Source organism: Pimephales promelas, chromosome 24 (assembly GCF_988280905.1).
Source record: "Pimephales promelas chromosome 24, fPimPro1.hap1.1, whole genome shotgun sequence".
Lineage (NCBI taxonomy): Eukaryota > Metazoa > Chordata > Actinopteri > Cypriniformes > Leuciscidae > Pimephales > Pimephales promelas.
This window is the reverse complement of record NC_142792.1, coordinates 9,522,535-9,546,451: the sequence shown is the minus strand read 5'-3', so window position 1 is coordinate 9,546,451 and position 23,917 is coordinate 9,522,535. Positions and strand designations below refer to the sequence as shown.

At 37.8% G+C, this 23,917-nt stretch overlaps 4 protein-coding genes and 1 long non-coding RNA gene across 6 annotated transcripts; 3 read left to right on the top strand and 2 right to left on the bottom strand.

Annotated features, from left to right (window-relative positions):
* Window positions 1-91: 91 nt before the first annotated feature.
* On the bottom strand, window positions 92-3,721 carry psmc2 (proteasome 26S subunit, ATPase 2). The gene is made up of 12 exons (XM_039668084.2): window positions 3,547-3,721; window positions 3,174-3,211; window positions 3,016-3,097; window positions 2,820-2,919; window positions 2,255-2,386; window positions 2,092-2,164; window positions 1,913-2,008; window positions 1,633-1,797; window positions 1,434-1,521; window positions 711-913; window positions 502-598; window positions 92-371 (listed from the first exon to the last, which is right to left on the bottom strand). Exons 1-12 carry the CDS (start codon window positions 3,614-3,616, stop codon window positions 214-216), a joined length of 1,302 nt encoding a protein of 433 aa, XP_039524018.1. The 5' UTR covers window positions 3,617-3,721; the 3' UTR covers window positions 92-213.
* An 81-nt stretch (window positions 3,722-3,802) lies between these two features.
* On the top strand, window positions 3,803-9,461 carry prdm4 (PR domain containing 4). Of its 2 annotated transcripts, XM_039668079.2 has the most exons (12): window positions 3,889-4,030; window positions 4,366-4,416; window positions 4,563-4,675; window positions 4,774-4,962; window positions 5,302-6,057; window positions 6,131-6,280; window positions 6,413-6,531; window positions 7,094-7,179; window positions 7,311-7,438; window positions 7,514-7,927; window positions 8,276-8,444; window positions 8,754-9,461. In XM_039668079.2, exons 3-12 carry the CDS (start codon window positions 4,564-4,566, stop codon window positions 9,091-9,093), a joined length of 2,463 nt encoding a protein of 820 aa, XP_039524013.2. In that variant the 5' UTR covers window positions 3,889-4,030; window positions 4,366-4,416; window position 4,563; the 3' UTR covers window positions 9,094-9,461. The 2 variants fall into 2 exon arrangements, with proteins under 2 accessions (XP_088982726.1, XP_039524013.2); XM_089126600.1 differs by lacking the exon at window positions 4,366-4,416 and having other exon boundaries at window positions 3,803-4,034.
* A 181-nt stretch (window positions 9,462-9,642) lies between these two features.
* On the top strand, window positions 9,643-13,336 carry akr1b1.2 (aldo-keto reductase family 1, member B1 (aldose reductase), tandem duplicate 2). The gene is made up of 10 exons (XM_039668085.2): window positions 9,643-9,828; window positions 10,541-10,708; window positions 10,817-10,933; window positions 11,092-11,169; window positions 11,357-11,479; window positions 11,941-12,047; window positions 12,139-12,220; window positions 12,297-12,380; window positions 12,461-12,543; window positions 12,782-13,336. Exons 1-10 carry the CDS (start codon window positions 9,763-9,765, stop codon window positions 12,822-12,824), a joined length of 951 nt encoding a protein of 316 aa, XP_039524019.2. The 5' UTR covers window positions 9,643-9,762; the 3' UTR covers window positions 12,825-13,336.
* akr1b1.1 (aldo-keto reductase family 1, member B1 (aldose reductase), tandem duplicate 1) lies at window positions 13,217-16,639 on the bottom strand. The gene is made up of 10 exons (XM_039668086.2): window positions 16,474-16,639; window positions 16,026-16,193; window positions 15,596-15,712; window positions 15,437-15,514; window positions 15,211-15,333; window positions 14,998-15,104; window positions 14,459-14,540; window positions 14,187-14,270; window positions 13,683-13,765; window positions 13,217-13,589 (listed from the first exon to the last, which is right to left on the bottom strand). The coding sequence occupies exons 1-10, from the start codon at window positions 16,534-16,536 to the stop codon at window positions 13,547-13,549; spliced, it is 948 nt and encodes a 315-aa protein (XP_039524020.2). The 5' UTR covers window positions 16,537-16,639; the 3' UTR covers window positions 13,217-13,546.
* Window positions 16,640-19,426: 2,787 nt separating this feature from the next.
* LOC120476866 (uncharacterized) lies at window positions 19,427-23,859 on the top strand. The gene is made up of 3 exons (XR_005622277.2): window positions 19,427-19,513; window positions 21,256-21,324; window positions 23,747-23,859. It is a non-coding gene; the product is annotated as an uncharacterized LOC120476866 (long non-coding RNA).
* Window positions 23,860-23,917: the final 58 nt, after the last annotated feature.

Genomic DNA, 23,917 nt, shown 5'->3' with positions numbered 1-23,917 from the left:
GTATAATTGCTAACTATTACGGGCAAAACTATCCCAAAGAAGTGGAAAAAATTAAACATTTAATATTTATATAATATAGAAATAAATGACATGTGGTATGGATAGTTTTTATTTTTTTAGTGATAATCACAGAAAGGTGCCAAGACATTAGAATCCTTGAATTATCAGGCAGAAAACATTTAAGTGGGTATAAAGCACACAAGAAGAAAACTTTTAGTTATAAGTCATATAGCGAGGGGTGGCGCTGAACTTGGCGTAGGATTTGATGACCTTGTTCACAGCCTCCAGAAAATCTTTCTCTGTGGCAATTTTTCTACGAGCTCTGATGGCGAACATCCCTGCCTCTGTACACACACTGCGAATCTCAGCACCTGAGGGAACAATGTCCTATGTAAACTATAGCTTGCATAACAACATTGTAGAAAGCCCCAGTTTAAGCCTATGCAAATACAGTCAATTTAAATTGTGTGCTAATTGCAATGTTTGTCAGTAAGAACTCACCTGTGCTGTTGGGACAGAGACGTGCAAGAAGCTCGAAGCGGATATCTCTTTCCACACTCATGGAACGGGCATGAATCTTGAAGATGTGAGTACGTCCCTAGACACAGAGCATTACATACATTAACTTATCTATCAGTTCAGAATGATGTTATATGATACCTGTCTATTTTTAGTGAATTGTCACTATTGTATTGTGAGCTAACACTCACTTCCAGGTCAGGCAGGCTGAACTCGATCTTTCTGTCCAGACGGCCAGGTCTCATCAGAGCAGGATCCAGGGTGTCTGGTCGGTTGGTGGCCATCAGGACTTTAATGTTTCCTCTGGGATCGAATCCGTCCAGCTGGTTAATCAGCTCCAGCATAGTTCTCTGGACTTCATTATCTCCTCCGGCTCCATCATCAAAACGGGCACCTATAAGAGGGCAGTGTAAGCATGGTAAGTGAGATCATACAAAAGCTGTTGTGACTGATGTGAAATGGATAGTCAACCCAAAAAGAAAATTCTGTCCTTTATTTCACTCTAATGTTGTTCCAAACCTGTATGCATTTCTTTCTTCTGCTGAACGCAAAATAAGATTTTGTAGAAAGTTGGTAACCAAAGACAATGAAATTATCTAAAATGGTTTGGCTACCAACATTATTCAAAATATCTTCTTGTATGATTTTATTCTGTGAAATGTAGAAGATATTTTGAGGAATGTTGGTAGCCAAACAATTTCGATTCCCATTGATATTCATTGTATGAACAAAAAAAATATTAAACGGAGGTCAATGAGAACCGAAATTGCTTGATGATAGAATTGAATTTTTTTGGGATGGACTACCTTTTAAATATAATAAAACTTCGGGTCTGGATTATAGACCCACAAATGAAGCTGAAATGATCCAATCCTGACTGTAGTATCAGATTATAGCAAATAGGAAATTCTTACCTCCAATGGCATCAATTTCATCAAAGAAGATCAGACAGGCTTTCTTAGTCCTTGCCATCTCAAACAGTTCACGAACCATCCTGGCACCCTGGGTTAGACACAAAAGCACGTTATTATATAGATCTTACTAGCACCTAATTCCAAAAATATATATTTTTTTTTAATTCACAGCTTTCTTCTGAATAGAAAAAGCACTTACCTCTCCAACATACTTCTGAACAAGCTCGGATCCGATAACTCTTATGAAGCAGGCATCAGTGCGGTTAGCCACAGCTCGGGCACACAAGGTTTTCCCCGTACCGGGGGGCCCGAACAGCAACACACCCTTTGGAGGCTCAATACCCAGGTTCACAAAGCGCTCAGGCTGGAATTAAATAGATGGAGGTTGATTATAGAAAGTATGTAGTATCTTAAACATCTACAGACATTTAATACCCGTTTATTTTTAACAGGTACATTTGGATGCACCTATGACTCACATGGAGCAGAGGGGTCTCAACAACTTCTCTGAGCTTCTCGATCTGCTCTTTGCAGCCCCCAACATCACTGTAGGTCACATCAGGCTTCTCCTCCACCTGTTTATGTACAGTACATCATTATTCCTACAGTATTGCCTTGATGATGTACATGACACTAAGCAACCTGAGCTGTTTCGTACCTGCATCATTGTGACCGTAGGATCGATTTTTGGTGGCAGTGGAATATGGATCTGATACTTGTTCCTGTCAACACTGTTAATAGATACACAATACTCCTTTAGATCAGATGCTACTCTCTAACATGAATGAACAGAAATGAGTGATCCACGATTTTCTGCTTACCCAACCCTCATTCCTTCTTCAATGTCAGTTGGAGCGACCTGATCGCTCAGGTCCACCACAAACTTCGCAAACTGTTTCACATTAATGATATACTTCGGATCCTCCGAGTCAGCATTGATTATCTTTGTGCATCTATGAACAAATAAAAAAAATACACAGATTAGTATCTCATCATACAACCACTTTATTACATAAACTACCATTCTAATTTTCAGCATCATTACTCCAGTCTTCATTGTCACATGATCCTTCAAGAAATTCTTAATATGCTGATTTGCTGCTTAAGAAACATTTCATATTAAGTATAATATTAAAAACAGTTGTACATACTTTAGTTTCAGGATTCTTTGACAAATCGAAAGTTCAGAAGAACAGCATTTATTTGAAATCTTTTGTAACATTATAAGTGTCTTTACTGTCACTCTTGATCAATTTTATGCATATTTGTAGAATAAAAATATTTATTTAAAAAAAAAAAAGAATGGTAGTGTATTCGAAGCACATGATAATTATTTTTTCCAATAAATCTAAGGGTTAACCCTTAATAATTCTACATGTCTCATACCTGGCCACTTGCAGAGGCTGTTCACTCTGTAGAGTCTGTTTGTCTGCAGCCAGATCCCATAGTGCTGGAGGAGCCAGACCTGTATCAGACTCTTTAATACCTGTTAAGACACACATAACACAGCATCAATACATTTGTTTTAGCACGTAGTGATCCACAAAACTAGTTCCTCACACCACGATGACAGTGCACTTACCAGTGAGCTCATTTATTTTCTTCAGAAGCTGTTGAATATCATCTTCTACTTGTTTAATCTGTCTGGAATACGTGCTTTGGCCCTATTCACACACACAGAATATATTAAATGAAGTCTGAATGCCAAATCAGGCATTACTATGATGTAGGAATACTTACATAGGTTTTCAAGAGTGCAATATCTCCTTCATCCAAAGCTGAGAAATAAAACAGATCAAGATTAATAAATGAGATATGCATATGCCAAATAATGATAGATTTCTAAATTACCCAAATCAGTCAGGATCGTCAATTAACGTGTTTATTATTCTGTGAAAAGTAACGTTATGTTTAAGGCAACACAAACATATTTAACTAGTACCGAGACATTTAACAATGTATGTCATGAACGTGCCAGCAAATAGCTGGAATAATAACAATGGCAAAACATTAAAATAGATTTAGCTTAGATGATGCGGCTAGTCAACAAATGCTAACTTGTCTGCTAATTCGTTTCATTTAAATTCCAACCGCAAGTAATCGCAAATAGTACCTCGAATTGGTTTGTCCTCTTTTTCCTCTTCTTTTACTTTGCGTTGCTCGGTTCCTAAATAATCAGGCATGATTGCTTTCTTTCTTTGAAATAAACTCGGTTAGTGAATGTAGAGATGAGATTACACAGCAGGTTTTCAGGGGGACAGTCACAGCGCTTTTGTTTTCCGGTGCATTACAGAACAGGAAACTCAAACTGAGTTTACATTTCAAAATAAAAGTTAGACCCCCCCACCCCCTACATTCTTTATATGAAACCAACCCGTTGTGGTCATACCGACTGTAAGATAGCTTTTTAAAATTACGTATGTACTTAATTACTTATGAACTTAATTTTGCATTTGGCTTCTTTGACTTGACTGCAATGTCAGGACACATTGTGGGACTCTTGTTTTAAATCATGAACCCGTCTTGTTTGCCTTTAGCCATGTTATTGTTTTTATACCACAAATCTTCCACGGAGGGATCAATATTTGGTCTTTTTAGTAAGTACAATTTTTGGTTGTCTTTTAAATTAAATACCTTTCAGTTAACACATTGCCTCCTGTTTTTGCATTTATCTAGGATAACGTTAGTTAACTGGCTAGCTTAGCCTCAAACACTGGCTACTTTTTATGGCTCTTCCTTGTCGATGTCTGATAAAATACATATTTCTTGAAATATTATGAAGGTCTTTGTATTTATTAGCGTATTGAGTACATGTATAGCCAGAAAGACTGTGCAATTTGTCTTAAAAACTTCAATGAGGCTTATGATAGAGTGTTATGATTCACAATTAAATGTTTTAAGTACAAATAGGACGAATCTTTCCCTTTTCCAGATCCAAGAATGCATCCATCACATCAATGCCTTAAGTGATCTGTGTTGTCAGGTAAACAAACATGTCTGTTTCTGTTTAAGCACTATGATATACAAATGTATTTTAAATGCAATGACATTTCTTCTATTAAGCATGTATGACATAAACCTTTGGTGTAGTCATTGTATTTGAAATCCAATAACATTTCTTCTGTTCAGCATGAATGACATGAACCTCAGCCCAGTGGGCATGGACCAGCTCAGTGTGCCCGTGAGTGCAAGTCACCTCGGCCTCCCCACATCCCCAACCCACAATCCCATCACTTCTCAAGGTCAGAACTCAAATGTGTATACATTGGCATGACATTTGTTTGGTTCAGTGTGGAAAGTCAGGTGTATGGAGAAGTAGCACTATTTGGTTTTATTTCAGGCATGCCAGTCGCAATACCCAGCTTGGGTCCATCGCTTGGGCCTCTCCCTTCTGCACTGTCTCTGATGTTACCCATGGGACCTTTAGGGGACAGAGGTGTTATGTGTGGCCTTCCAGAGAGAAATTATACATTACCCCCTCCTCCATACCCGCACCTGGAAAGCAGCTACTTCAGACATATCCTTCCAGGTAATGATACAGAAAACCTGTTAAGATACACTTCAAACCAAGGGCTGACAATCTTTCCAGACCTAGGGATCCCTTAATGGATGAACAAATAAAATAAAAATAAATAAATCTACAATATGAGCTAGTATTTGTTTTGTTTTTTTAATGAACCAACATATCTTTACAAACTTTGCAAGAATACTGGATTCGTTGTGCCACTCTATTGTCAAACTGAATCACAAAGATGTCACTGACCCTGTGCAGTACCTTCATGGAACCCCAGGGGGCGTTAAAACTATATAATATCTGTGTTACCAATGAATCAAATGTATGAAATTTGGCCTTTTCTTATCTCTTTAGGTATTCTGTCATATTTGGCAGATCGTCCCCCTCCCCAATACATTCATCCCAGCAGCCTTAACATGGATGGGACTCTCTCCGTATCCAACAACAACCCCTCTGGCTTAGACCCGTACAGCGGCCCTGGTGGCCCTCTAGAACAAGGCCTGGTGACCTTAGACATACGGCAGGTGGGAGGCCAGGCTGATCTCCATCAGGGAGGCTCTCACGAAGTGCAGCTGGATGCCACTGGACTAACCATGGAGTCACGTGTCAGTAGTCCGATGTCTCCTGATGGAATGGAAGAGGACTTGGCCACCATGGAAGGTGTTGTGGGAGCAGAGACCCAGCAGCAGCTGGGCTCCAGACCTCAGCGTCATGAGGGTTTGACAGGTGTGGATTCTTCAGGAGGTGTTATGCCCCTGCATGGAGCAGGGCTGGAGCTGATGGAACAGGAGCACATGGGCGGTCGAGTAGGAACCAGAACTGCAGGAGCAGGCGGTCCAGGGACGCTGGGTGAAGCCTTACACTCCACTGGAGAACTGAACTCTGGGGTGGTTAGTGTGGTGCTCACGGGGGCCATGGTGCCACAGACACAACTAGAAACGGTATCTCTACACGGACCTTCAGGTATGGGACTCGAGCCTGTCAACGTGTCACCCATCACTGCAGAAGTGTCTCTTGGGCCGGACAACAGCCTGGTGCTTGTGAACTCTACCTTACAACTAGAAGACTCAACATCTAATAAGGAAAACATGGCCACTGCATTCAACATATGTAAGTTTCACTTGGTGTTTTTGAATTATGAAATGTGTTTTGTTCCAATTTCATGCGTTTTATTTTAATTTAGGGTGCACTTTATGTGAGCAGTCATATCCTTCGGACTGCCCTGAGCACGGACCAGTCACATTCATCCCAGACACACCCATTCAGAGCAGAGCACGTCTCTCTCTGCCCCGCCCCCTGTGCCTCCGCATTTCTGTTACTGAAGAACCTATTGGTAAGTGAAGTTTTGCTCTTTTTAAAGTTCAGTGACATTATCTGTTAACTGTTATTCGGAAGTGAAGTCCATTTGCTTTTGAAAACTGAAGATTTTGTTTCCATTGCTAAAGGCATTTTTTGTTTTCTGCAGGGGTGTTTGCTAGAGAGACTATACCCTCCAGGACCTGCTTTGGGCCGATGGTTGGACAGCACTGTAGCAGTGTAGAACTTACAGACTGGTCTGACAAGGACACCCCTCAAATATGGAAGGTCCTTACCACATTTCTAAAATATGTGAATTAAAATGACTAAACATTTTTACTTCTTTAATGATTTTACTTATAAGTTTGGGATTAGTACTTTTTTTTTTTTTTTTACATTTTTAGGACCTTAATACTTTTATTCTGCAAGGATGCATTAAATTGATCAAAAGTGACACTAAAGTGTAAATAAATTTATTATACAAAATTCTATATAATTATATATAAATTCAAAATTCTATTTCAAAACGTATTATTCATCAAAGAATCCTTAATGTTCCACAAAAATACTAAACTGTTTTCAACATTGGTAATAGTGTAGAAATGTCTTGAACACCAAATCAGCATATTAGAATGATTCACGGAAATTGTTGCATCATTTAAATGGACAAATATTTCACAATATTGCTGTTTTTACTGTATTTTGGTAAAAAATGCAGTCATGGTGGGCATAAGAGACATTTGCATGGTAGCTAAACGGCCTCATCTACATATTTTTTTCACTATCACACTGACATATCATTTGGTAATCCCAAGAATGGCTTTAACATTGTCTTTTTAATCTAATGTAGATGTTCCACAACGATATCCAAGAGTTCTGTATTGTGACGACAGATGAGCATGAATGCAACTGGATGATGTTTGTACGGAAAGCAAGGTAACCCCCTCACTTTTATCCTCAAAAAAACTTTTCCCCATATCACTTAATTCAGGAAGCTCTATATTGAAAATCATGCATTGTATGAAAACAATCAGGTAGTTGCGAACTAAAACCGACTCTATTTGCAGGACTACAGAGGAACAGAATCTCGTGGCATATATTGACAACGGGAAGCTTTATTTCTGCACATCCAGAGAGATTCTGCCAGATCAGGAGCTGCTGTTTTATTTTAGCAGGGACTATAGCAGACAACTAGGTGGGACTTCCTCCAGCGTGTCCTAACTGTACCGTGTATGACCTTTTCAATGTTGCTATGTCTGTATCTTTTCAGGTGTACCCAGAGTGCCAGAGGGCCAGATATGTCATTGTGGAAAAGAGTGTGCCTCTTTTGCAGAGTTTAAATCTCACCTCAGCAGCCATGCCCAGAGCCATAGCCCCAACCAGGACCATCACACTACACACAGCCAATCCCAGTCGCAGGAGAAGGTGATCAATGAGCCGTCCCGGTCCGCTTCCTCCCCACAATGGCAGTGCCACTCAGACGTGAATGAACATTCCAGCAGCAACGGGCACAGTCGCGAGAGGAAGTTTAAATGTAGCATGTGCACCCGAGCGTTCACTACGTCCACTAAGCTAAACGTGCATTTCATGGGTCACATGGGCATGAGACCACACAAGTGCAGCTACTGCAGCAAAGCCTTCAGTGATCCCAGCAATCTCAGAAAACACCTGAGAATCCACACAGGTACATGTGCATGTCTAGATTGCATTTGAAATGGTTATAATTCGTTTTTAATTCAGTATGAAATAAAAATGGATCTTACTTTTAAAGGTTTTTTTTTTTAAATTCAATCCAAATGGGAAAATAGGTCTTCATCCAACTGTAATAACAAGTTATATCAATATAATAATTATAGAATAATATTTGTTTAATGCCAGTTCATGATGTTTTTTAATTAACTTTTGAAATGAACTTCAAGTAGTGAACCACTTATTTGTTTTTAATTATCCAAATAAATACTCTTTTATCATTACTGTTGTCCTCATTATATATATATATTTTTTATTTTTACTTTTTTATTTTTTGCTGCAGGTCAGAAGAACTTCAGGTGTACAGTATGTGGGAAGTCTTTTACTCAGAAAGCGCATGTGGAATCTCATATGGTTATACACACTGGTGCCAAGAACATTAAATGTGACCATTGTGACAAGATGTTTGTGCGGAAACAAGATCTCAAACAGCACATGTATTCACATTCCCTGTAAGGCTGTATTTCATATTTAATTTCAAATGTATATTATAAATATAATTGTAAATAATTATTATATTATATAAATAATAATAGAAAATATAATTAATATGAATATTACGGTAACTATTAGTACATTTCATGATCCAATAATATCCTGATGAATAAACTCAAGTCCTGCCGTATATAACTTTCATATGTGACAGTACGGATATGAAATAGGTTGAGAATGCTGTTTCATGTTGATTTAATAATCTCCATTATTCAAATATTCTAATAGCAACCTTGCTTTTTACTCTGCTTATCTTTTCTCTATTTCAGAGACCGCCAGATAACCTGTCCAAAGTGTGACAAACAGTTCTTGAAGACCGACCATCTCAAAAAACACTTAAACTCTCACGATGGGAAACGGGACTTCATCTGTGAAAAGTGCAACAAGGGCTTTCTCACTAAATACCACCTGACACGCCACCTCAAAATCTGCAAGGGTCCTAAGATCAGTCGAGGCGCAGCGCAGGGTGAGGATGGGGAGGAGGAGGATGAAGATGATGAGGAAGATGAAGAGGAGGAAGAGAGGGAAGTTGAAGGACAGATCAATCCAGCCAATGAGGAGGAGTGTGGAATAGGCATGGGAGGATATACTTCTGAAAAAACAATGTAACTTTACTTAATGTAACCAAGCCTTGTCTAGCCTGTTTGTCCTTTTTCGTGTATTCTTGTTCTGCCCAGCAGCCTTTTATTCCTGTTGCCAAAATGTATCCCAATGTCACCTGGCCCATAGAAATGCAATTAGATTTAAATTAGAAAAATTATGCCTTACTTGTTTTCAAGTAAACTGTCACAGTTAAATTGACAAATCTCCTGTCTAAAAATTAACAAAAGACATTTCCTTTTTAAAATGCTTTTTTTGCATAAAATATTAGTTTACAGTGTGCATTTGTTATGTTCAACGTGTATGTTCAGCGAACTTGTTCACAGCAGCCATGCCTTTTCTATATTCTGTATTTATATTGTAAATAATTAAATTTTTCATGCAAACATTGTCATTAATGAAATTAATATGCATTATAAATTATTATTTCTAAATGGATAGTTATTATATACTAGTCTATAATGCAAATGAAAGGCAGATTTTTTTCATAACAGTGTTTTATTGGTAAATGTTCGGTGACGTAAGCCTACGTCGCTCCCTCAACACGATATCACGTTAAGACCGGAGCAATCGAAAATAAAAGAAAGACCGGAGCAATCAAGCCAAAACTGCACTTGTGTGAACTTCTTCACCCACTTTCTCTGTTCAAAACAGCTCGTGGTTAATCTATCTTTCACCATGGCAACATCTGTGAAGCTGAATACCGGGGCAGATATGCCCATCGTCGGGCTGGGCACCTGGAAGGTACGGTGCGATTCATTTTATAAATGATCGTGTTACTTACATAAAAGTTACATAAGTGCCTTAATTTAGCTGGCACGTTGCATGTGGATTTCATGCCCAAAATGTTTTCAAAATGCATGCAAAAGTTAAATTAAAAAGACATGAATTGACATGAGGCTGCAAAAGTTAATTTTGAGAAATTAATAGTCAAACGTTGCGCAATTTAGAGCGAAGAAGTTGCCTTGGCGGTTATGAACTGTTTTACGATTTGAAATTAGGGGCAATATACCATATTGAGCAGGTTCGAAATATGAATGTCTACTAGAGAAATTAGTTTGATCATAGTGACTCCGCAAGTTCACCGATATCAGTCCTGTGCGTGTCAACATTAGATAAGAGATTTTATGAGGAGTATTGATATTAAAGTGACTAAAGATATCTGATGTCGAATCATGTTGGAACCATAATACTCAATCACAGGTTTAACATTAGTCTTTGTGCACTGCTTTTTCTTTTGTTTTTAATTTTCTTCCTCTTTCTTGTAATTTCCTTTTCGCTTCAATTCCTATGATTTTCTGTACATTTTTTCTGCCCATTATACTTTCCCTTATTTTCCATTCACTTTCTTTCCCATTTTTCCTTTCCTTTCCCCCATCCATTCGATTTTTTTCTCCTTTCCTTTCTTTGTTGGTGTTTAAATTTTGGTGTCTAAATTCTGTTGCATTCCCTCCAGTCTCCCCCAGGTAAAGTTGCAGAGGCTGTGAAGGCAGCCATTGCTGCGGGTTACAGACACATTGATGGAGCCGCAGTTTACAATAATGAAACGGAGGTCGGAGAGGGAATTCAGGCCATGATAAAAGATGGTGTGGTTAAAAGAGAAGAACTGTTTGTGGTCAGCAAGGTATGTCAAGCTGCAGCATTTACCTCAAGAATGTCATTGACAAATGAAAAGTTACTGCTGATTTAGTAGGTTTATGATGAAATGAATACACTGCATTTTGATTCACAGCTTTGGTGCACCTTTCACGAGAAGGCCTTAGTAAAGGAAGCTTGCCAGAAGACTTTAAGTGACCTAAAACTGGACTACCTGGATCTTTACCTGGTTCACTGGCCAATGGGCTTTAAGGTGATTTATTAGAATTTTTTTAAGAAAGTCAGAATGAAACTTCTTCTCTAAAGTCCTGTCACTCATTCATGTCTAGCATTCAGTGTTGATCTCCACAATGAAAGCTAAGATCTCACTGTAACATCATTCAGAAATGCATTGTCATCATTACTTTTCAGTCTGGGCCAGATCAGTTTCCATTGGACAGTGAAGGGTTAACCATCGGCGATGACACCAATTTCTTGGACACCTGGGAGGTAAGAATACTTTTTTTAGATCTTAAATCTTTAAAGATTTAAAAGTTACCTTTCACATTCATTTGTACGAATGAATCTGTTTTACATATACTGCATCATTATAAGAACTGTAATGCCAGTGTATATTGGCTAATATTTTTAGCTCTATTTAATGAATTATAGTTATGACATGATATTTGTGCTGTAGGCCATGGAGGAGTTAGTGGATGCTGGGTTGGTCAAGGCCATTGGCATCTCCAACTTTAATCGAGAACAAATCGAAGCCATCCTGAATAAACCAGGACTCAAGTACAAGCCTGCCAACAATCAGGTTGGTACCGGCACTCTTTAAAGGGCATCAGTGCGGTTTAATTCGACAATTACAGATGGGCCAAGAAAAGTCAACATTGATCCAGAGATCAGCCTTTCGCCTCCAGCAGCTTTGTAATGCAATTATTCCTTTAATTTCCTGCTACTTGTCCAGAACAGGCACAGTTATTTGTCTGGATATAGTCTTAAAATATCATTAGGACACTGCTTGCTTTGTGGTTGGCAGAAATAATGATTATTTTGGGGCAGAAAGACGAGAATAACTTAGTATCAATAATATGATATTGAACTTTTGTTGTATATGTTTTACTAATTTAAATGTTAGCACATAGTTAAAGACACCTAATCTAGTGGGACCAAAATCATACTGATCCCAAAGTTTTGAATGGTAATGTGTGTGTATTTATTTAATAGAGCTACAAGTTTTAAACTTGATTTATGTATATATATTTCCCTCTTCAGATTGAGTGCCATCCATACCTGACTCAGGAGAAGCTGATTAACTACTGTCAGTCCAAAAGCATCACAGTCACTGCTTACAGTCCTCTAGGTTCTCCAGACAGACCATGGTAGGCAGCCGTTACCACTTGTTGATGCTTTGCTGCATGTGACATTTATTTGCTTCAACGGTTGAAGTTGCAAATTTTGCCTCAAACTTAGGGCTAAACCTGAAGATCCCTCACTGCTTGAGGACCCAAACATTAAGGCCATTGCAGAGAAGCACAAAAAGACAACCGCCCAGGTAAGGAGACTGTCATCTTACTTATGTCATAGCTTATTGATTCATATAATAATGTCAATTTGACATCAATGTACAGGTCCTCATCCGCTTCCATATTCAGAGGAAAGTCATCGTCATCCCCAAGTCTATCACACCTCAACGTATTCAAGAGAACTTTCAAGTAAGTTCAACACCAGATGTCATTAAGGTCATTGGATCACAGTGCTCCTTGTATTTTAATATTTTTGTCTATTTTCACAGGTTTTTGATTTTGAAATGAGTGAGGATGATATGAAGACCATTATGGGCTTCAACAAGAACTTCAGGGCTTGTCCAATGCATTGGTGAGTATGTTTCACAGGGTTCCCAAGGTCATGGTCAACCGGGAAATATCAGGAAATTTTGCTATTGAAGTCACAGAAACGCAGCCAATATAAATGATTGTATTTATGGTCGGTTCAGAAATGTGTAATAAACTTTTTTTAAACTTTTTAATTATATAATAATGTTTTATCATAATCAATAATGATCATTTATTTATCATTAAACTTAATGTGATTCTCTCTACATCCATCAACGCAGGGGTGTGAAGCACAAAGACTACCCATTTAACGCTGAGTTTTAAAAGAAGACATCTCAAAACGTGCTGTTGGATGAAAATAAGTTCCTCTGTTCCAGAGAATGCTGTTTTGTCATCGATCAGTGTGAAAATGCTCTTCATTTTGCATTACGAAACTTGTTATTGAGAAATTTCCTTACAGGTCATCCTTGATTTGATTTACAATGCTTCTTACCATAGACATGGAGGTTAAATTTGTTAATAACATTGACAATTAAGCTGTTAGTACTTAGAGTACACATGGAAATGTAAAACGTTTCATGACGAAACAACCCAATTAATCAAAAAACATATGCACTTGTAACTTTTTTTTTATTGGATCAATGTCACACATTTTGCACGATTGGGTAGATAACAAGCGAATGTATTGGTCCTGAGAATATGTATTTTTTTATATATATATGCACACTCCTTGTTTTCAAAATGACAACAAAGCACTTCCACTTTGTAAAAGCAGCTTTCTTTACAATATATTGATGAATGCTTTGAAACCCAAATAAAGCACTGCGTCAAACAGCTCTCTGGCTTATGTTTTTAAATGTAAACTCACTTGGCCTTTACATTTAACCACATTTAGTCCCTTAAATGGCTGTATTACACTTGAATAAATGCTAATAATGTGGATTTGCTCATAACATACTTTTTTCATACACTTAATGTATTCCCAATGGGAAATGCAGGAGTCATATTTAAAATCAGTTAATATGCAAACAGCATTTACTAAAGCTTTAGAATTCTGCATTCAGTGGATAATCCTTATGCTTGGAAGCCCTGCAATAAAATGGTAAAGGAGGATTTTAGTTCACTTTAATACTACACGCATGGATACAAAGTCCACTGCAAATGTTCATAATGATGACTCACCATTCCAGCATAAAAGCCCTCCAGTTTCTGTTAAAACTCAGTATGGTGTTCATCTCCTCTTTACTCAGCTCAAAATCAAAGACCTGCAGGAATAAAACAAGTAAATCTTGATTATACTTAACCATCATAACTGATCAGGTTATTCTTATTTCAGTGCTGGTGCAACATGTAGGACACGTGCAAAGTTATCATAGTTTTTGTCCAACTCCATTGACTTTACTTGGACAAAGACTAAGATAAAACCTGTTGGAAAGCATCTTTTGCAGTGATTTTTGTGTGAACATGAACACCCCAGACCACTCAGTGAGTTTCACGTCTTTGTAAACTAAACTTTAATGTGTTTTATGAAGGATTGTTCCAGTGCACCTATGCAACCAAAATTCTCAGGACAGCAGCACGTGTCCAAATTTTAATCTGAAATCGTTTATTTTAATCAGAAACGATCTTAAAACAGGGCTTTAAGTGTAAAACACTGAACTTGTCCTTTAATTAAAATGAGAGTACCTTAAAATTCTCTTTGATTCTGTGGGGGTTTACAGATTTGGGAATGACCACAACATTCCTCTGCATGTGGAACCGGATTAGGACCTAGAAAAAAAAAGTTCCCTGTTTAGTCTTATGATGGAGGAATGCATTTAGTAAAAGTGTGTAATGCAAATGTTTTAAGGGTCGTCTTAACATTCAGCTGACAAGTTGTACTTGAACATGTGCTTCTTTTAGGTTGATTTATCCATAACATGAACTAACAAGAATAAAACATCCAAGTTTACACCTACCTGTGCTGTGGTTTTACCATGCTTATCTGCAATGGCCTTGATCTTTGGGTCCTCCAGTAGTGATGGTTCATCTGCCTTTGCCCTAAAGAAAGTCAAATCTCTTGTAATATATAGGCCAATACCATATTTTATATAGATAGATACATTTATAGTGCAAGTAAAAGTTAACAACGTGTTATAATATTGTATAACTCTAAAAAGAAATTAACTTTAATGGAAAGTTATGGAAAGTCGTCCAAAATATCTCTTAACATTACTGGTTATGTTACTGACTGTACAACTCTTAGATTTGAATGTTGGCAGTAATGTTTTTTGTTACTTTTGTGGCTTTTGTCTGTTCCTGTGCACACATGTCTAAATGACTATGTTACGTAGAAGAGAGAATTTGAATTCAGTAGTTTAAAAAATGTTTAAGCAAATTGAAAAGTAACATGCATTACTAGTAACTCAAATATTGATGTGTAATGTTTATAAAGTAATGCATTCCTTGTGATATCAAATAGTAATTTGATGACTAAATTAAAGAAAAAAGTACTTACCATGGTCTGGTTGGAGAACCTAGAGGACTGTAAGCAGTGACTGTGATGCCTTTAGACTGACAGTAGTTAATCAGCTTCTCCTGAGTCAGATATGGATGGCACTCGATCTGGAGGTGAAAAGTAATTTTTGAAAAGATTTTGGCACTTGAACTTGAACAATAAAGTCTTGATCTGTTTTAAATTCTTCAGGATGTATTGCAACCAATGCAATACCTGGTTGTTGGCAGGCTTGTACTTGAGCCCTGGTTTATTCAGGATTTTTTCAATCTGGTCCCGGTTGAAGTTGGAGACACCGATGGCCTTGACCAACCCAGCATCCACTAACTCCTCCATTGCCTTTGTGAGAACAATTTAACAGTCAAGCAACCAGAAACTTTTCTTTGATCAACTAAATGTGAGCCTGAGTTACAAACTGAGTTTTTATTCTACTCCTTATTACCTCCCATGTTTCCAGAAAGTTGCTGTTGTCTGGAATTACTTGGCCATCCTTATCACATGGGAAAAGATCCTTTCCAGGCTGCCAATTTGAATACACAGATCAGCATGAATAAAAATAAATGTAGCATAACATAAACAATACGTTCTTGTTTAGTACTACCTTAGTGCCCATGGGAAAGTGCATTAGGTAGAGATCAACGTAGTCCAGTTTGAGGTCACTTAAGGTCTTTTCACAGGCTCCTCTTACCAAGTGTTTCTCGTGGTAAGTGCACCACAGCTTCAAAAGACACAGGATTTAGTTTTGCATTTGTTTATGGCCAATGTCTCTTTCACATGATGTATTTGTTAAGCTTTTTGCTACAAGCTTTATTGTTCTAACCATGACTTGCATTTCAGTAATTATTAATTAGGGCATGACGTAACAGTGCATTTATAACACAACAATACGTGTTATGTAAATGCACAACTGTGTATGATCTTTGACATGATTCATGCTGTGTGAAATTACAAGACACATGACTGGCATTATGGGACCATGTTTCCTACCATGTGCCTCTGAGACAAATCTTTACATTAATATGTGTTACTACCTTGCTAACAATGAAGAGGTCCTCTCTCTTTACCACTCCTTGGTTAATCATGGCATGTACACCCTCTCCAACTTCATTCTCATTTTCATAGACAAGGGCCCCATCAATGTGATGGTAGCCGGCCAGAATGGCTGCCTTCACAGCCTCTGTTACCTCACCTGGAGCAGACTGGAGAAGGTTTCAAAATTTTAATATTAAATCTTATCTTAGTAGATTTTGCATTTATTATCAAAATAAATCAATAAATAAAAAAAAGATCAAGTGAGCATTAAAAGAAAAGCATTATAATTCATAAAAGAATGGTTTAAAATAAAAAAGATAAACCTCTAGTGTTTAATTGGAAAACGACAATAACAGCAACGGCAGAAAAACAAGTATTTACCATAATTAATATCATACAGAATCAAATTGTACAGTACAAAAAAGGGAAAAAAACGTAAATACTTACCCTCCATGTTCCCAGTCCAACAATGGGCATTTTAGCTCCATTATTGAGAGTTACAAATGTCATGGTGACTTTTACTATAGAGCACTTATCAGATAAAAAATAAAACACTTGTTAGTCTGCACTCTGCACACTGTCGCAGCTTTCTCTCAATGACTCTGCTGTAGCCTGTTCTTTTGAAACGTGCTTATTATGTGGGCTTGTACGTGAATTTGATTGGTCAGGCCTGGAAACGCCGCTTTTAGAGGGCGGTGCTGTTCCTCAATCCATTCAATTTTTTAACATAGAGCAGACTTGCATGTAGTTCAGGGAGATTTGTAAAGGAAATTAAAAGTAAATGAAAAAAAAAATCAAAACAGTTTTGAGATTGTAATTGATTTTTAAAACACGTGAATGGCATGCTATATCATAATGATTGTTATTCTGTACAGTATAACACATTATTTAGGCCTATTTATTTATACAGTTTTGAAATTGTTTATGATTTTTAAAACATGAATGACATGATATATAGCTGTGATTATTTTGTATAGTACAACACTTTATTTATTTATTTTCTATTTTATTTTAATATTAAAATACCAATATACAATTTTAATTTGTATATTTATTAAGCTTTAAATTTGGAATTGTATTTTCAGTTGTTACCACAGCAGTTTTCAGTGTCAACCCTGAAATCCAAAAACAGTGACTAACGAAATTATGCGTGGTAAATCAACCATTCCTTTACATCAAAAGTGAACTATATAACATGCAACTCGTGACATCTGCAATTCACTTCTTTTCTTCAATGATGGTTGAAGATAAATTACCTCATCATGAATACTGGATTCCCCAAACAAGAAGAGCACTTGGGTGAGAGTTCATAACAGATATTCTGCAAGTGTTAAAATCTAATTTTCTTTTTCTCTACATGTTTGAATTAAATCTTTAGATGCATAACATTTAGTTTGTTACAATATTTAGACTGAAAGATCAACCCAGTCTTAAAATGACTTTGTTTCGGACAGAATTCCTGTCCCTCTCTCCGCCCTGCGCCTCTTGTTACCTCCTATATGTCTCATTTCTGCTGTGGAGTGGAGAACTGTGCAGCTAAAGGATGTGATGCAGTATGGGATGGCGATGCTGGCAGATTCTGTTACATTGGTGTCAGAAGTAGTCCCAGAATTGATTAGTCTTAGACATGGAGCCATGTCAAATTCCTTAAGTCACAGCTTAAGCCCCACAAGAACCTTGGACATCTAGATACCAAGAATTTGATCAAATCTGTTACATACGATTTATAATGGTTGTCTTTCATACTGTGTTAACCTTCATTGCATTTTTTCCAGTCTCTTGTCAGTCCATGAGTGCAGGAAATTGCATCCTGTCCAACTCTAAAGCGGGTGACTTCCATCAGCAGAGTGTAAGTCAAGTTCAGATGTTTGACTGAAAGACCCTGGAGTCATTTGAATGCACAGAGACTCAGGTAGGACAAGGTGAAGATGGAGATCCTGCAAGAGATTCTGGTTTGGATGATTCTGGGCTTACACTTCCAGAAGACCACAGATCAACAGATGGTAGGCTACTGAAAAATCTCAAGAGGAGCCATGACTGATGATAGAGGCTATGATCTTTAGCGTCCTTGTTAGCATCCCTGCCTCCCACATAAGAGACTCGCTGCAAGATGACTCTCTTATCAGACACAAGTGGCTCCACACAAAGGAACGACCCAATAAGTGTACCGATACCGAATGTCAGTCCAGCTTTTTCTGCTTAAACTCCTATAACGCATCAGCCTGAGAGACCATTGCACGGACTGTGGAAAGGGGTTTCTGTACCATGGGATTTGATGCAACACCAGAGGAGCCATTTTAAAGAGAAACCATGAATGGCTTTGTGTACACTGTGTGGAAAAAATGTAATATGGAAAACTCTTGTGAACTGAATGTGAAACAGACTTTCAAAAACTTTCAAATGCACCAAGTGCGAAAAGTTGAAGGCCAGCCTGACCCTTAATAAACTCTCACACTTAAGACCATTCCTGCAGAAAGGCCTTTGTCTCTGTTGGAGCTACCAGACTGAACACAAACCTTTCAGTGCCCAGACTTTGAAAAGAGTTTTACACAGTCCTGTGACCTGTAGGTTCACATGAGGCATCACACACTCAGGCGTTTGGCCTTATTTGTGTTTTCAGTGTAAAATGACTGTCTTTAGTTCTTACCACCTCAAGAGGCACCTGCAGATTCACTCAGAAGAAAAAGCCTCGGACTGCGGGACAAAAATTCTACAGTCATATAATCTGAAAGTGGACTTTCAGACTAAAAAAGAGAGGGAGGGGAGGGCATAAAATTTTGGCCTTCAGGCTATGTGACTAGACATTTTTTTTCATGTAGGCTATATTCTCATACAATCAGGAACTTAGTAATAATGTGGTTCATGTTATCAGTGGTTAAAGTGCAAGTGTATAGATCTTAGTCACAACAGACACCTAGTTAATATTTCTTAAGATAACATGGCAGCACACATTACAGAGACGTATGTTTGATCTGTGTATTTACATCTGGAAGTCCTGTCAGATGTCAAACAGACGTTTAGAAGATGTCTTTAAGATGTAATGATTTCAAATGTATGTTAAACATCTTAACGATGTCTATCAGATGTTAGTAAACAGCAGATGCTTTCCAGATGAAGTAGACATCTTGCAGACGTTTGTGCTATCTGGGTAACCAAATAGTACCGACCACTTTACTGGAGGAGCGGTTACTGTCATTAGTCAATTATCACTTTTTTTAAATACAAGTTTACCATAAACATTTTTAAAGTTCACATAGCGGCCGTTGTGATAATTGTTTGACGGACCTCAGAAGTAAGTTCGTCAGGTTTTTTATAAGTATTATTATAGTCTTTGCACTACTTGCACCGTTCGCCAGATGGCAGCAGCACAACGCCAATGGAATTAGTTCCACGGCACGTGCTCACTGTTGCTCCATTTCCTTCACAGTGTTTGTCAGCAGTGCAAGCCAAGCCACTCTCAATAACAAAAACAAGGAGAAGGGAACTGGTATGTAAACATTATTATTTTTTATTACCATATTTCAGGGTATGGACATAGGCCTGGATATTAATTAATATTACCAGCAGATGATTTTGAAACTAAAAATCATAGGCTACTAAAACCATGCTAAATCTAATTTAATCCTTACATATTTCTGTTTGGGGTCACTGTGACCCCAGCAAAGAAGGAAAGCTGAAAACTCCATTAAAACATAGCTAAATAGCCAATTTTTCAGTTATAGGTTAGTTGCATTTAGCATTGTTGTTCCCTGCTGTTCATGACCCTGAAAGCTGGTTCCTTCCAGGTTTTAAAAGCATTGCAAAACCCCGAGTAAGCTGTGATTCAGAAATCCCAGCATGAGAAAATAAAGTACATGTATTGAAGCTTTATACTTATGATCTCAAAGGCCCCACTCAGAAGTAATATAGCAGTTTCCATGAATTGCTTCTGAGTTGTCATGTTCAAACTTTATGTAAATATATATATATATATATATATATATATATATAGAGAGAGAGAGAGAGAGAGAGAGAGAGAGAGAGAGAGAGAGAGAGAGAGAGAGAGAGAGAGAGAGAGAGAGAGAGAGAGAGAGAGAGTCGGACTAAATGAAGAAATATGCTAGGAATTATAGTGCATGGGTTTGTCACACTTAAATGGTGCGTTTGCATCCTTTTTAAAGTTTAAAAGTGTAATTACCCCTCCAGTTTTTGTTCTATTTTTTAGTATCTACAGCAAAGCAAGCTGTCTTTCATCAAAGATTCCCAAAAAGCAAGATTCCTGCCTCTCTTTATTATTATTTTTCCCCTCACAGAGAAATATTAAATCAATATAGCTATATTAGAACACAAAGCAGCAAAGGGCAGACACTTGTGGGTGGTTGTTTGGAGTCCTTTGGTCCATTCACTCTGTAAGTGTTTCCAGCTGGGATGGGAGAGACTGGCGCCTGCCCAGCTGTGCACCGACCTTCCACTTACAGCAGGAGTCATTTTGCAAGAGGAAATCTTACATTAACTCTGCATTTGCAGGCTATATGTTAGGGGCTTTTTTCTTTTTAATCTCAAACTAACCGATACATTTTTCACATGAGGATTTTATGAAAACTCAAATCATTTGGCCTTCCAAAATTGACTTCCTATAAAATCATAGTAATCAATGATATAAATGTAATTCCTGTATTTGATCCAGCTGGATATTAACCACACAATACATGCGATTCAATTCAAGTTAGGCTTTAGGATCCCGACTAATCGCAGTGCAGAATATTTTCGATTAATTCCAAAGGCCTGCAGTTCTCTGTAACACCATAATGAGTTTCTAAAAACACAGGTAAATGAAAAGGGGCACCTCAGTTTTAAAGAACAAAAAGGGCTATTTAAACATTTGTCCAGTTTAATTTGAACTTGTCTGTATTTTCGGTTTTCTGTCTTCTCTTCATTAGCTTTACAAAACTGGGAAACACAGGGGCACCGTTTTCTCTCCCTCCATTTGTGTTATCTAATTTTCCTCCTCATCTCAAACAATCAATTACCTGGCTGAAGTAAGCCCTTAATGCCTTTAGCTGGAAATTGCCTTTGCGCCCATGCAAGCCAAATAAACCAGATTAGCCACTGGTGATTGAATTCCATAGGGCGAGACCCTGACGAGGACAAATTCCCTCATCTGCCAAACTCTTGCAGCATTCAGCTGATAAGTCTGGGTGAAAAGCTCACGAACCGTGTCCCTGTTTGTGTGTTTGCTTTGTTTCATAGAGCGGATTCCAGTCCCTACCTAGTTTTCCGTGAAGAATTGAGGACAGACGTGTGACGACAGAAGTGAAGGTGTGTGTGTGTATAATAAATGATATATATATCTTGAATTAAGATAAAATTGAGTTACATCAAAAATGTCAGACCTTATTTTTGATTCAAAGCATATAAAGTGGCGATTGAAGCGCCGCAAGACCTGCAGTCAGAATAACAATGATTTTAATTGGAGAAGCATGCAATGCTCACATAGAAAAAAATAATTAGTCTGACCTGACAGCAGTTTCAGTCATGTGTCAATCTGTTCTACATGCGCAAGTGGCCCTCAAGACATCGGATGAATGAAAGGCACAAACACACCTTGACACAGAAACTTTGTAATGTGGCTTGGGGTCATAGTCAGTCACTTTACTGCAGGAAACATCAGTGTAAATCTCTTGTCAACCCAATTTAATTATTTTGTAATTATTTTGAAAAATATGCTGATGGCAAAACAGTTTGGACTATATTATTGTCAAAATGAATGACAGGCTTTACACAGCCTCAAGTTTTGGATAAAACATTAATATAGGCTACATTTATTTTATTAATCGAATAAAACAGGGATAACCAACACAAAAATACATTAAAGTAGACTCTTAAATATGTATAATTGATTTATTATGTGATGGAAAATGATAGAACCAATAATTAAAACTTAAATGAAGCTTGTGTTTTGTAGGGAAATTTAAAGATAGATTATCTTTAAATCAAACAGGGTTAGAATTAACACCTACGGTGTTAATGGCATGTAACAAATAATGAATAAATCGAACATTTTTATTGTTATTTTCCATTTTCATTTTCATTGAAGTTTTAGCTAACTATGATAACCCTGCTAGAATCATTTTCAATTTGGAAAGAAAACTATTCATTTGCTTTTAAAATGCAGCAAATCAAGGCAGTGTTCACTTTCTTATTATCAATTAAAGAAGTAGTTCACTTTTAAAAAAACTTTTGCTGATAATTTACTCACCCCCATGTCATCTAGGACGTCCACGTGTTTTTTTTTTTCAGTTGAAAAGATATTAAGGTTTTTGATGAAAACATTCCAGGATTTTCTCCATATAATGGACTTCAATGGGAACCAAACGGTTCAAGGTCTAAATGAGAGTTTCAGTGCAGCTTCAAAGGGCTTTAAATGACAGCAGACAATGAATAAGGGTCTTTTGTAGCGAAACGATCGGTCATTTCAGAAATAAATAAAAAAGTTGAAGTTTTAAAAGCACAAATGCTCACCTTGCTCTGTTCTGTGATGAGCGTTCGTGACTCTCCTGTTCAAACTCGTTCATTAAAATGAACAAATTTTTTCGAGTCATGACTCGAAGGGTCCTAGGTAAGAACCTCATTCATCATCTGGTGTCGTTTAAGGCCCTTTGAAGCTGAACCGAAACTCTAATTTGGACCTTGAACCGTTTGGTTCCCAATGAAGTCCATTCTATGGAAAAAATCCTGGAATGTTTTCATCAAAATCCTTAATTTCTTTTCGACTGAAGAAAGAAAGATATGGACATCTTGGATGACATGGGGAGTAAATTATCAGCAAATGTTTTTTAGTGTCTACTCCTTTAACTCTGAAAGTGCATTGTACATTAAATTTTTATCATTAGAGCAATGCATTTTTACAGGCCAAATAAGAGGCTTTGACATACATTGTTGCCCAAGATGCCTTTGTTTGGAGAGCATCTACATTTGAACAGGTGTGGAAAGCAACACTAAATAACCCATTTGTGGCAATATCAGAAAAGATAAAGAGACGTGCTGGGAAGGGGCACCACTGAAAGACACTGAAACTGGGGCAGACAGTGTATCTTGGTTTTAGGAAGTCATTAGTTCGAAATGGATTCACATACGATCAAACACGGTCCCGTGAGGGTCATTGCCTATATGAGGTGAATATAACTTTGGTGTGTGTCTAGTGGGCTTTGTGATATTTAATAGCTCTTCCGAGACCATGCATGATGAAGTTTTAATGCATACGTAAAGAGCCCTGCCTCTGCCTAATGAGCTAATCCGTTTAATGCTAACTTCACACCCACCAAAGAATCGCTTCCAGTCTCCCCTCAGACACAAGACGGCGGCAGGACTATAAATAGACCTTAATAGATTAATGCAGTTTCTGTGATTTGTTGTTGAGGTCAGATCCGAAGCTTTCCGAACTAGTGACAAATGAAAGCGATTCTCAGATTATTTCCCGTTGTCTCATTTCCTTCCTTCCTTCTCTTATCTCTTATGTCTGTAGCTTGACCTTTTCTTCTTTTTTTGAGTTTCACACCTGTGCCACACGTTTCTCTGAACTTTTCTTCGTCATCTCTCTAGCTTTAATGATGTGACTCTCTGTTTTGAACACTCAGACAGGGCTGGTGTGCCACTTTTGTGGCCTAGGGTTCCATGTTCAGACAGGAAGTTCAGAAATAGCCAGTCACACACATTCATTTGAGCTGTGCTATCCCCTCAGAGACAAACTTCCAGCCCTGGAACCAATTAGAGCAGGAGGAGTCTCTCCACCAGTCCACCAGAGGCGCCTTCGGTGTGAAGACAGAGGTGCTGCTACTGTCATTCCTTTCTAAGGTGAGTGGAAAACTTTGGAGACTGCTGGGTCTCACTTTTCTTTGACTGAGTGGTGTGT

Bases quoted from the DNA above. Each gene is read 5' to 3' on its own strand.
- psmc2 (XM_039668084.2), bottom strand. From the start codon at position 3,616: ATGCCTGATTATTTAGGAACCGAGCAACGCAAAGTAAAAGAAGAGGAA. The intron at 3,098-3,173 runs GTAAGTATTCCT...GTGTGTGAATAG, and splicing joins TTGCACTCTTGAAAACCTAT to GGCCAAAGCACGTATTCCAG. The intron at 2,165-2,254 runs GTAAGCAGAAAA...ATCTATTAACAG, and splicing joins GAAGAAGGAATGAGGGTTGG to TGTTGACAGGAACAAGTATC.
- prdm4 (XM_089126600.1), top strand. From the start codon at position 3,946: ATGAACCCGTCTTGTTTGCCTTTAGCCATGTTATTGTTTTTATACCAC. The intron at 4,676-4,773 runs GTCAGAACTCAA...GTTTTATTTCAG, and splicing joins CAATCCCATCACTTCTCAAG to GCATGCCAGTCGCAATACCC. The intron at 7,439-7,513 runs GTGGGACTTCCT...GTATCTTTTCAG, and splicing joins GGACTATAGCAGACAACTAG to GTGTACCCAGAGTGCCAGAG.
- akr1b1.2 (XM_039668085.2), top strand. From the start codon at position 9,763: ATGGCAACATCTGTGAAGCTGAATACCGGGGCAGATATGCCCATCGTC. The intron at 9,829-10,540 runs GTACGGTGCGAT...CATTCCCTCCAG, and splicing joins TCGGGCTGGGCACCTGGAAG to TCTCCCCCAGGTAAAGTTGC. The intron at 12,048-12,138 runs GTAGGCAGCCGT...CCTCAAACTTAG, and splicing joins GGTTCTCCAGACAGACCATG to GGCTAAACCTGAAGATCCCT.
- akr1b1.1 (XM_039668086.2), bottom strand. From the start codon at position 16,536: ATGACATTTGTAACTCTCAATAATGGAGCTAAAATGCCCATTGTTGGA. The intron at 15,515-15,595 runs GTAGTACTAAAC...TCAAATTGGCAG, and splicing joins ACTTTCCCATGGGCACTAAG to CCTGGAAAGGATCTTTTCCC. The intron at 13,766-14,186 runs GTACTCTCATTT...TTATTCCTGCAG, and splicing joins GAATCAAAGAGAATTTTAAG to GTCTTTGATTTTGAGCTGAG.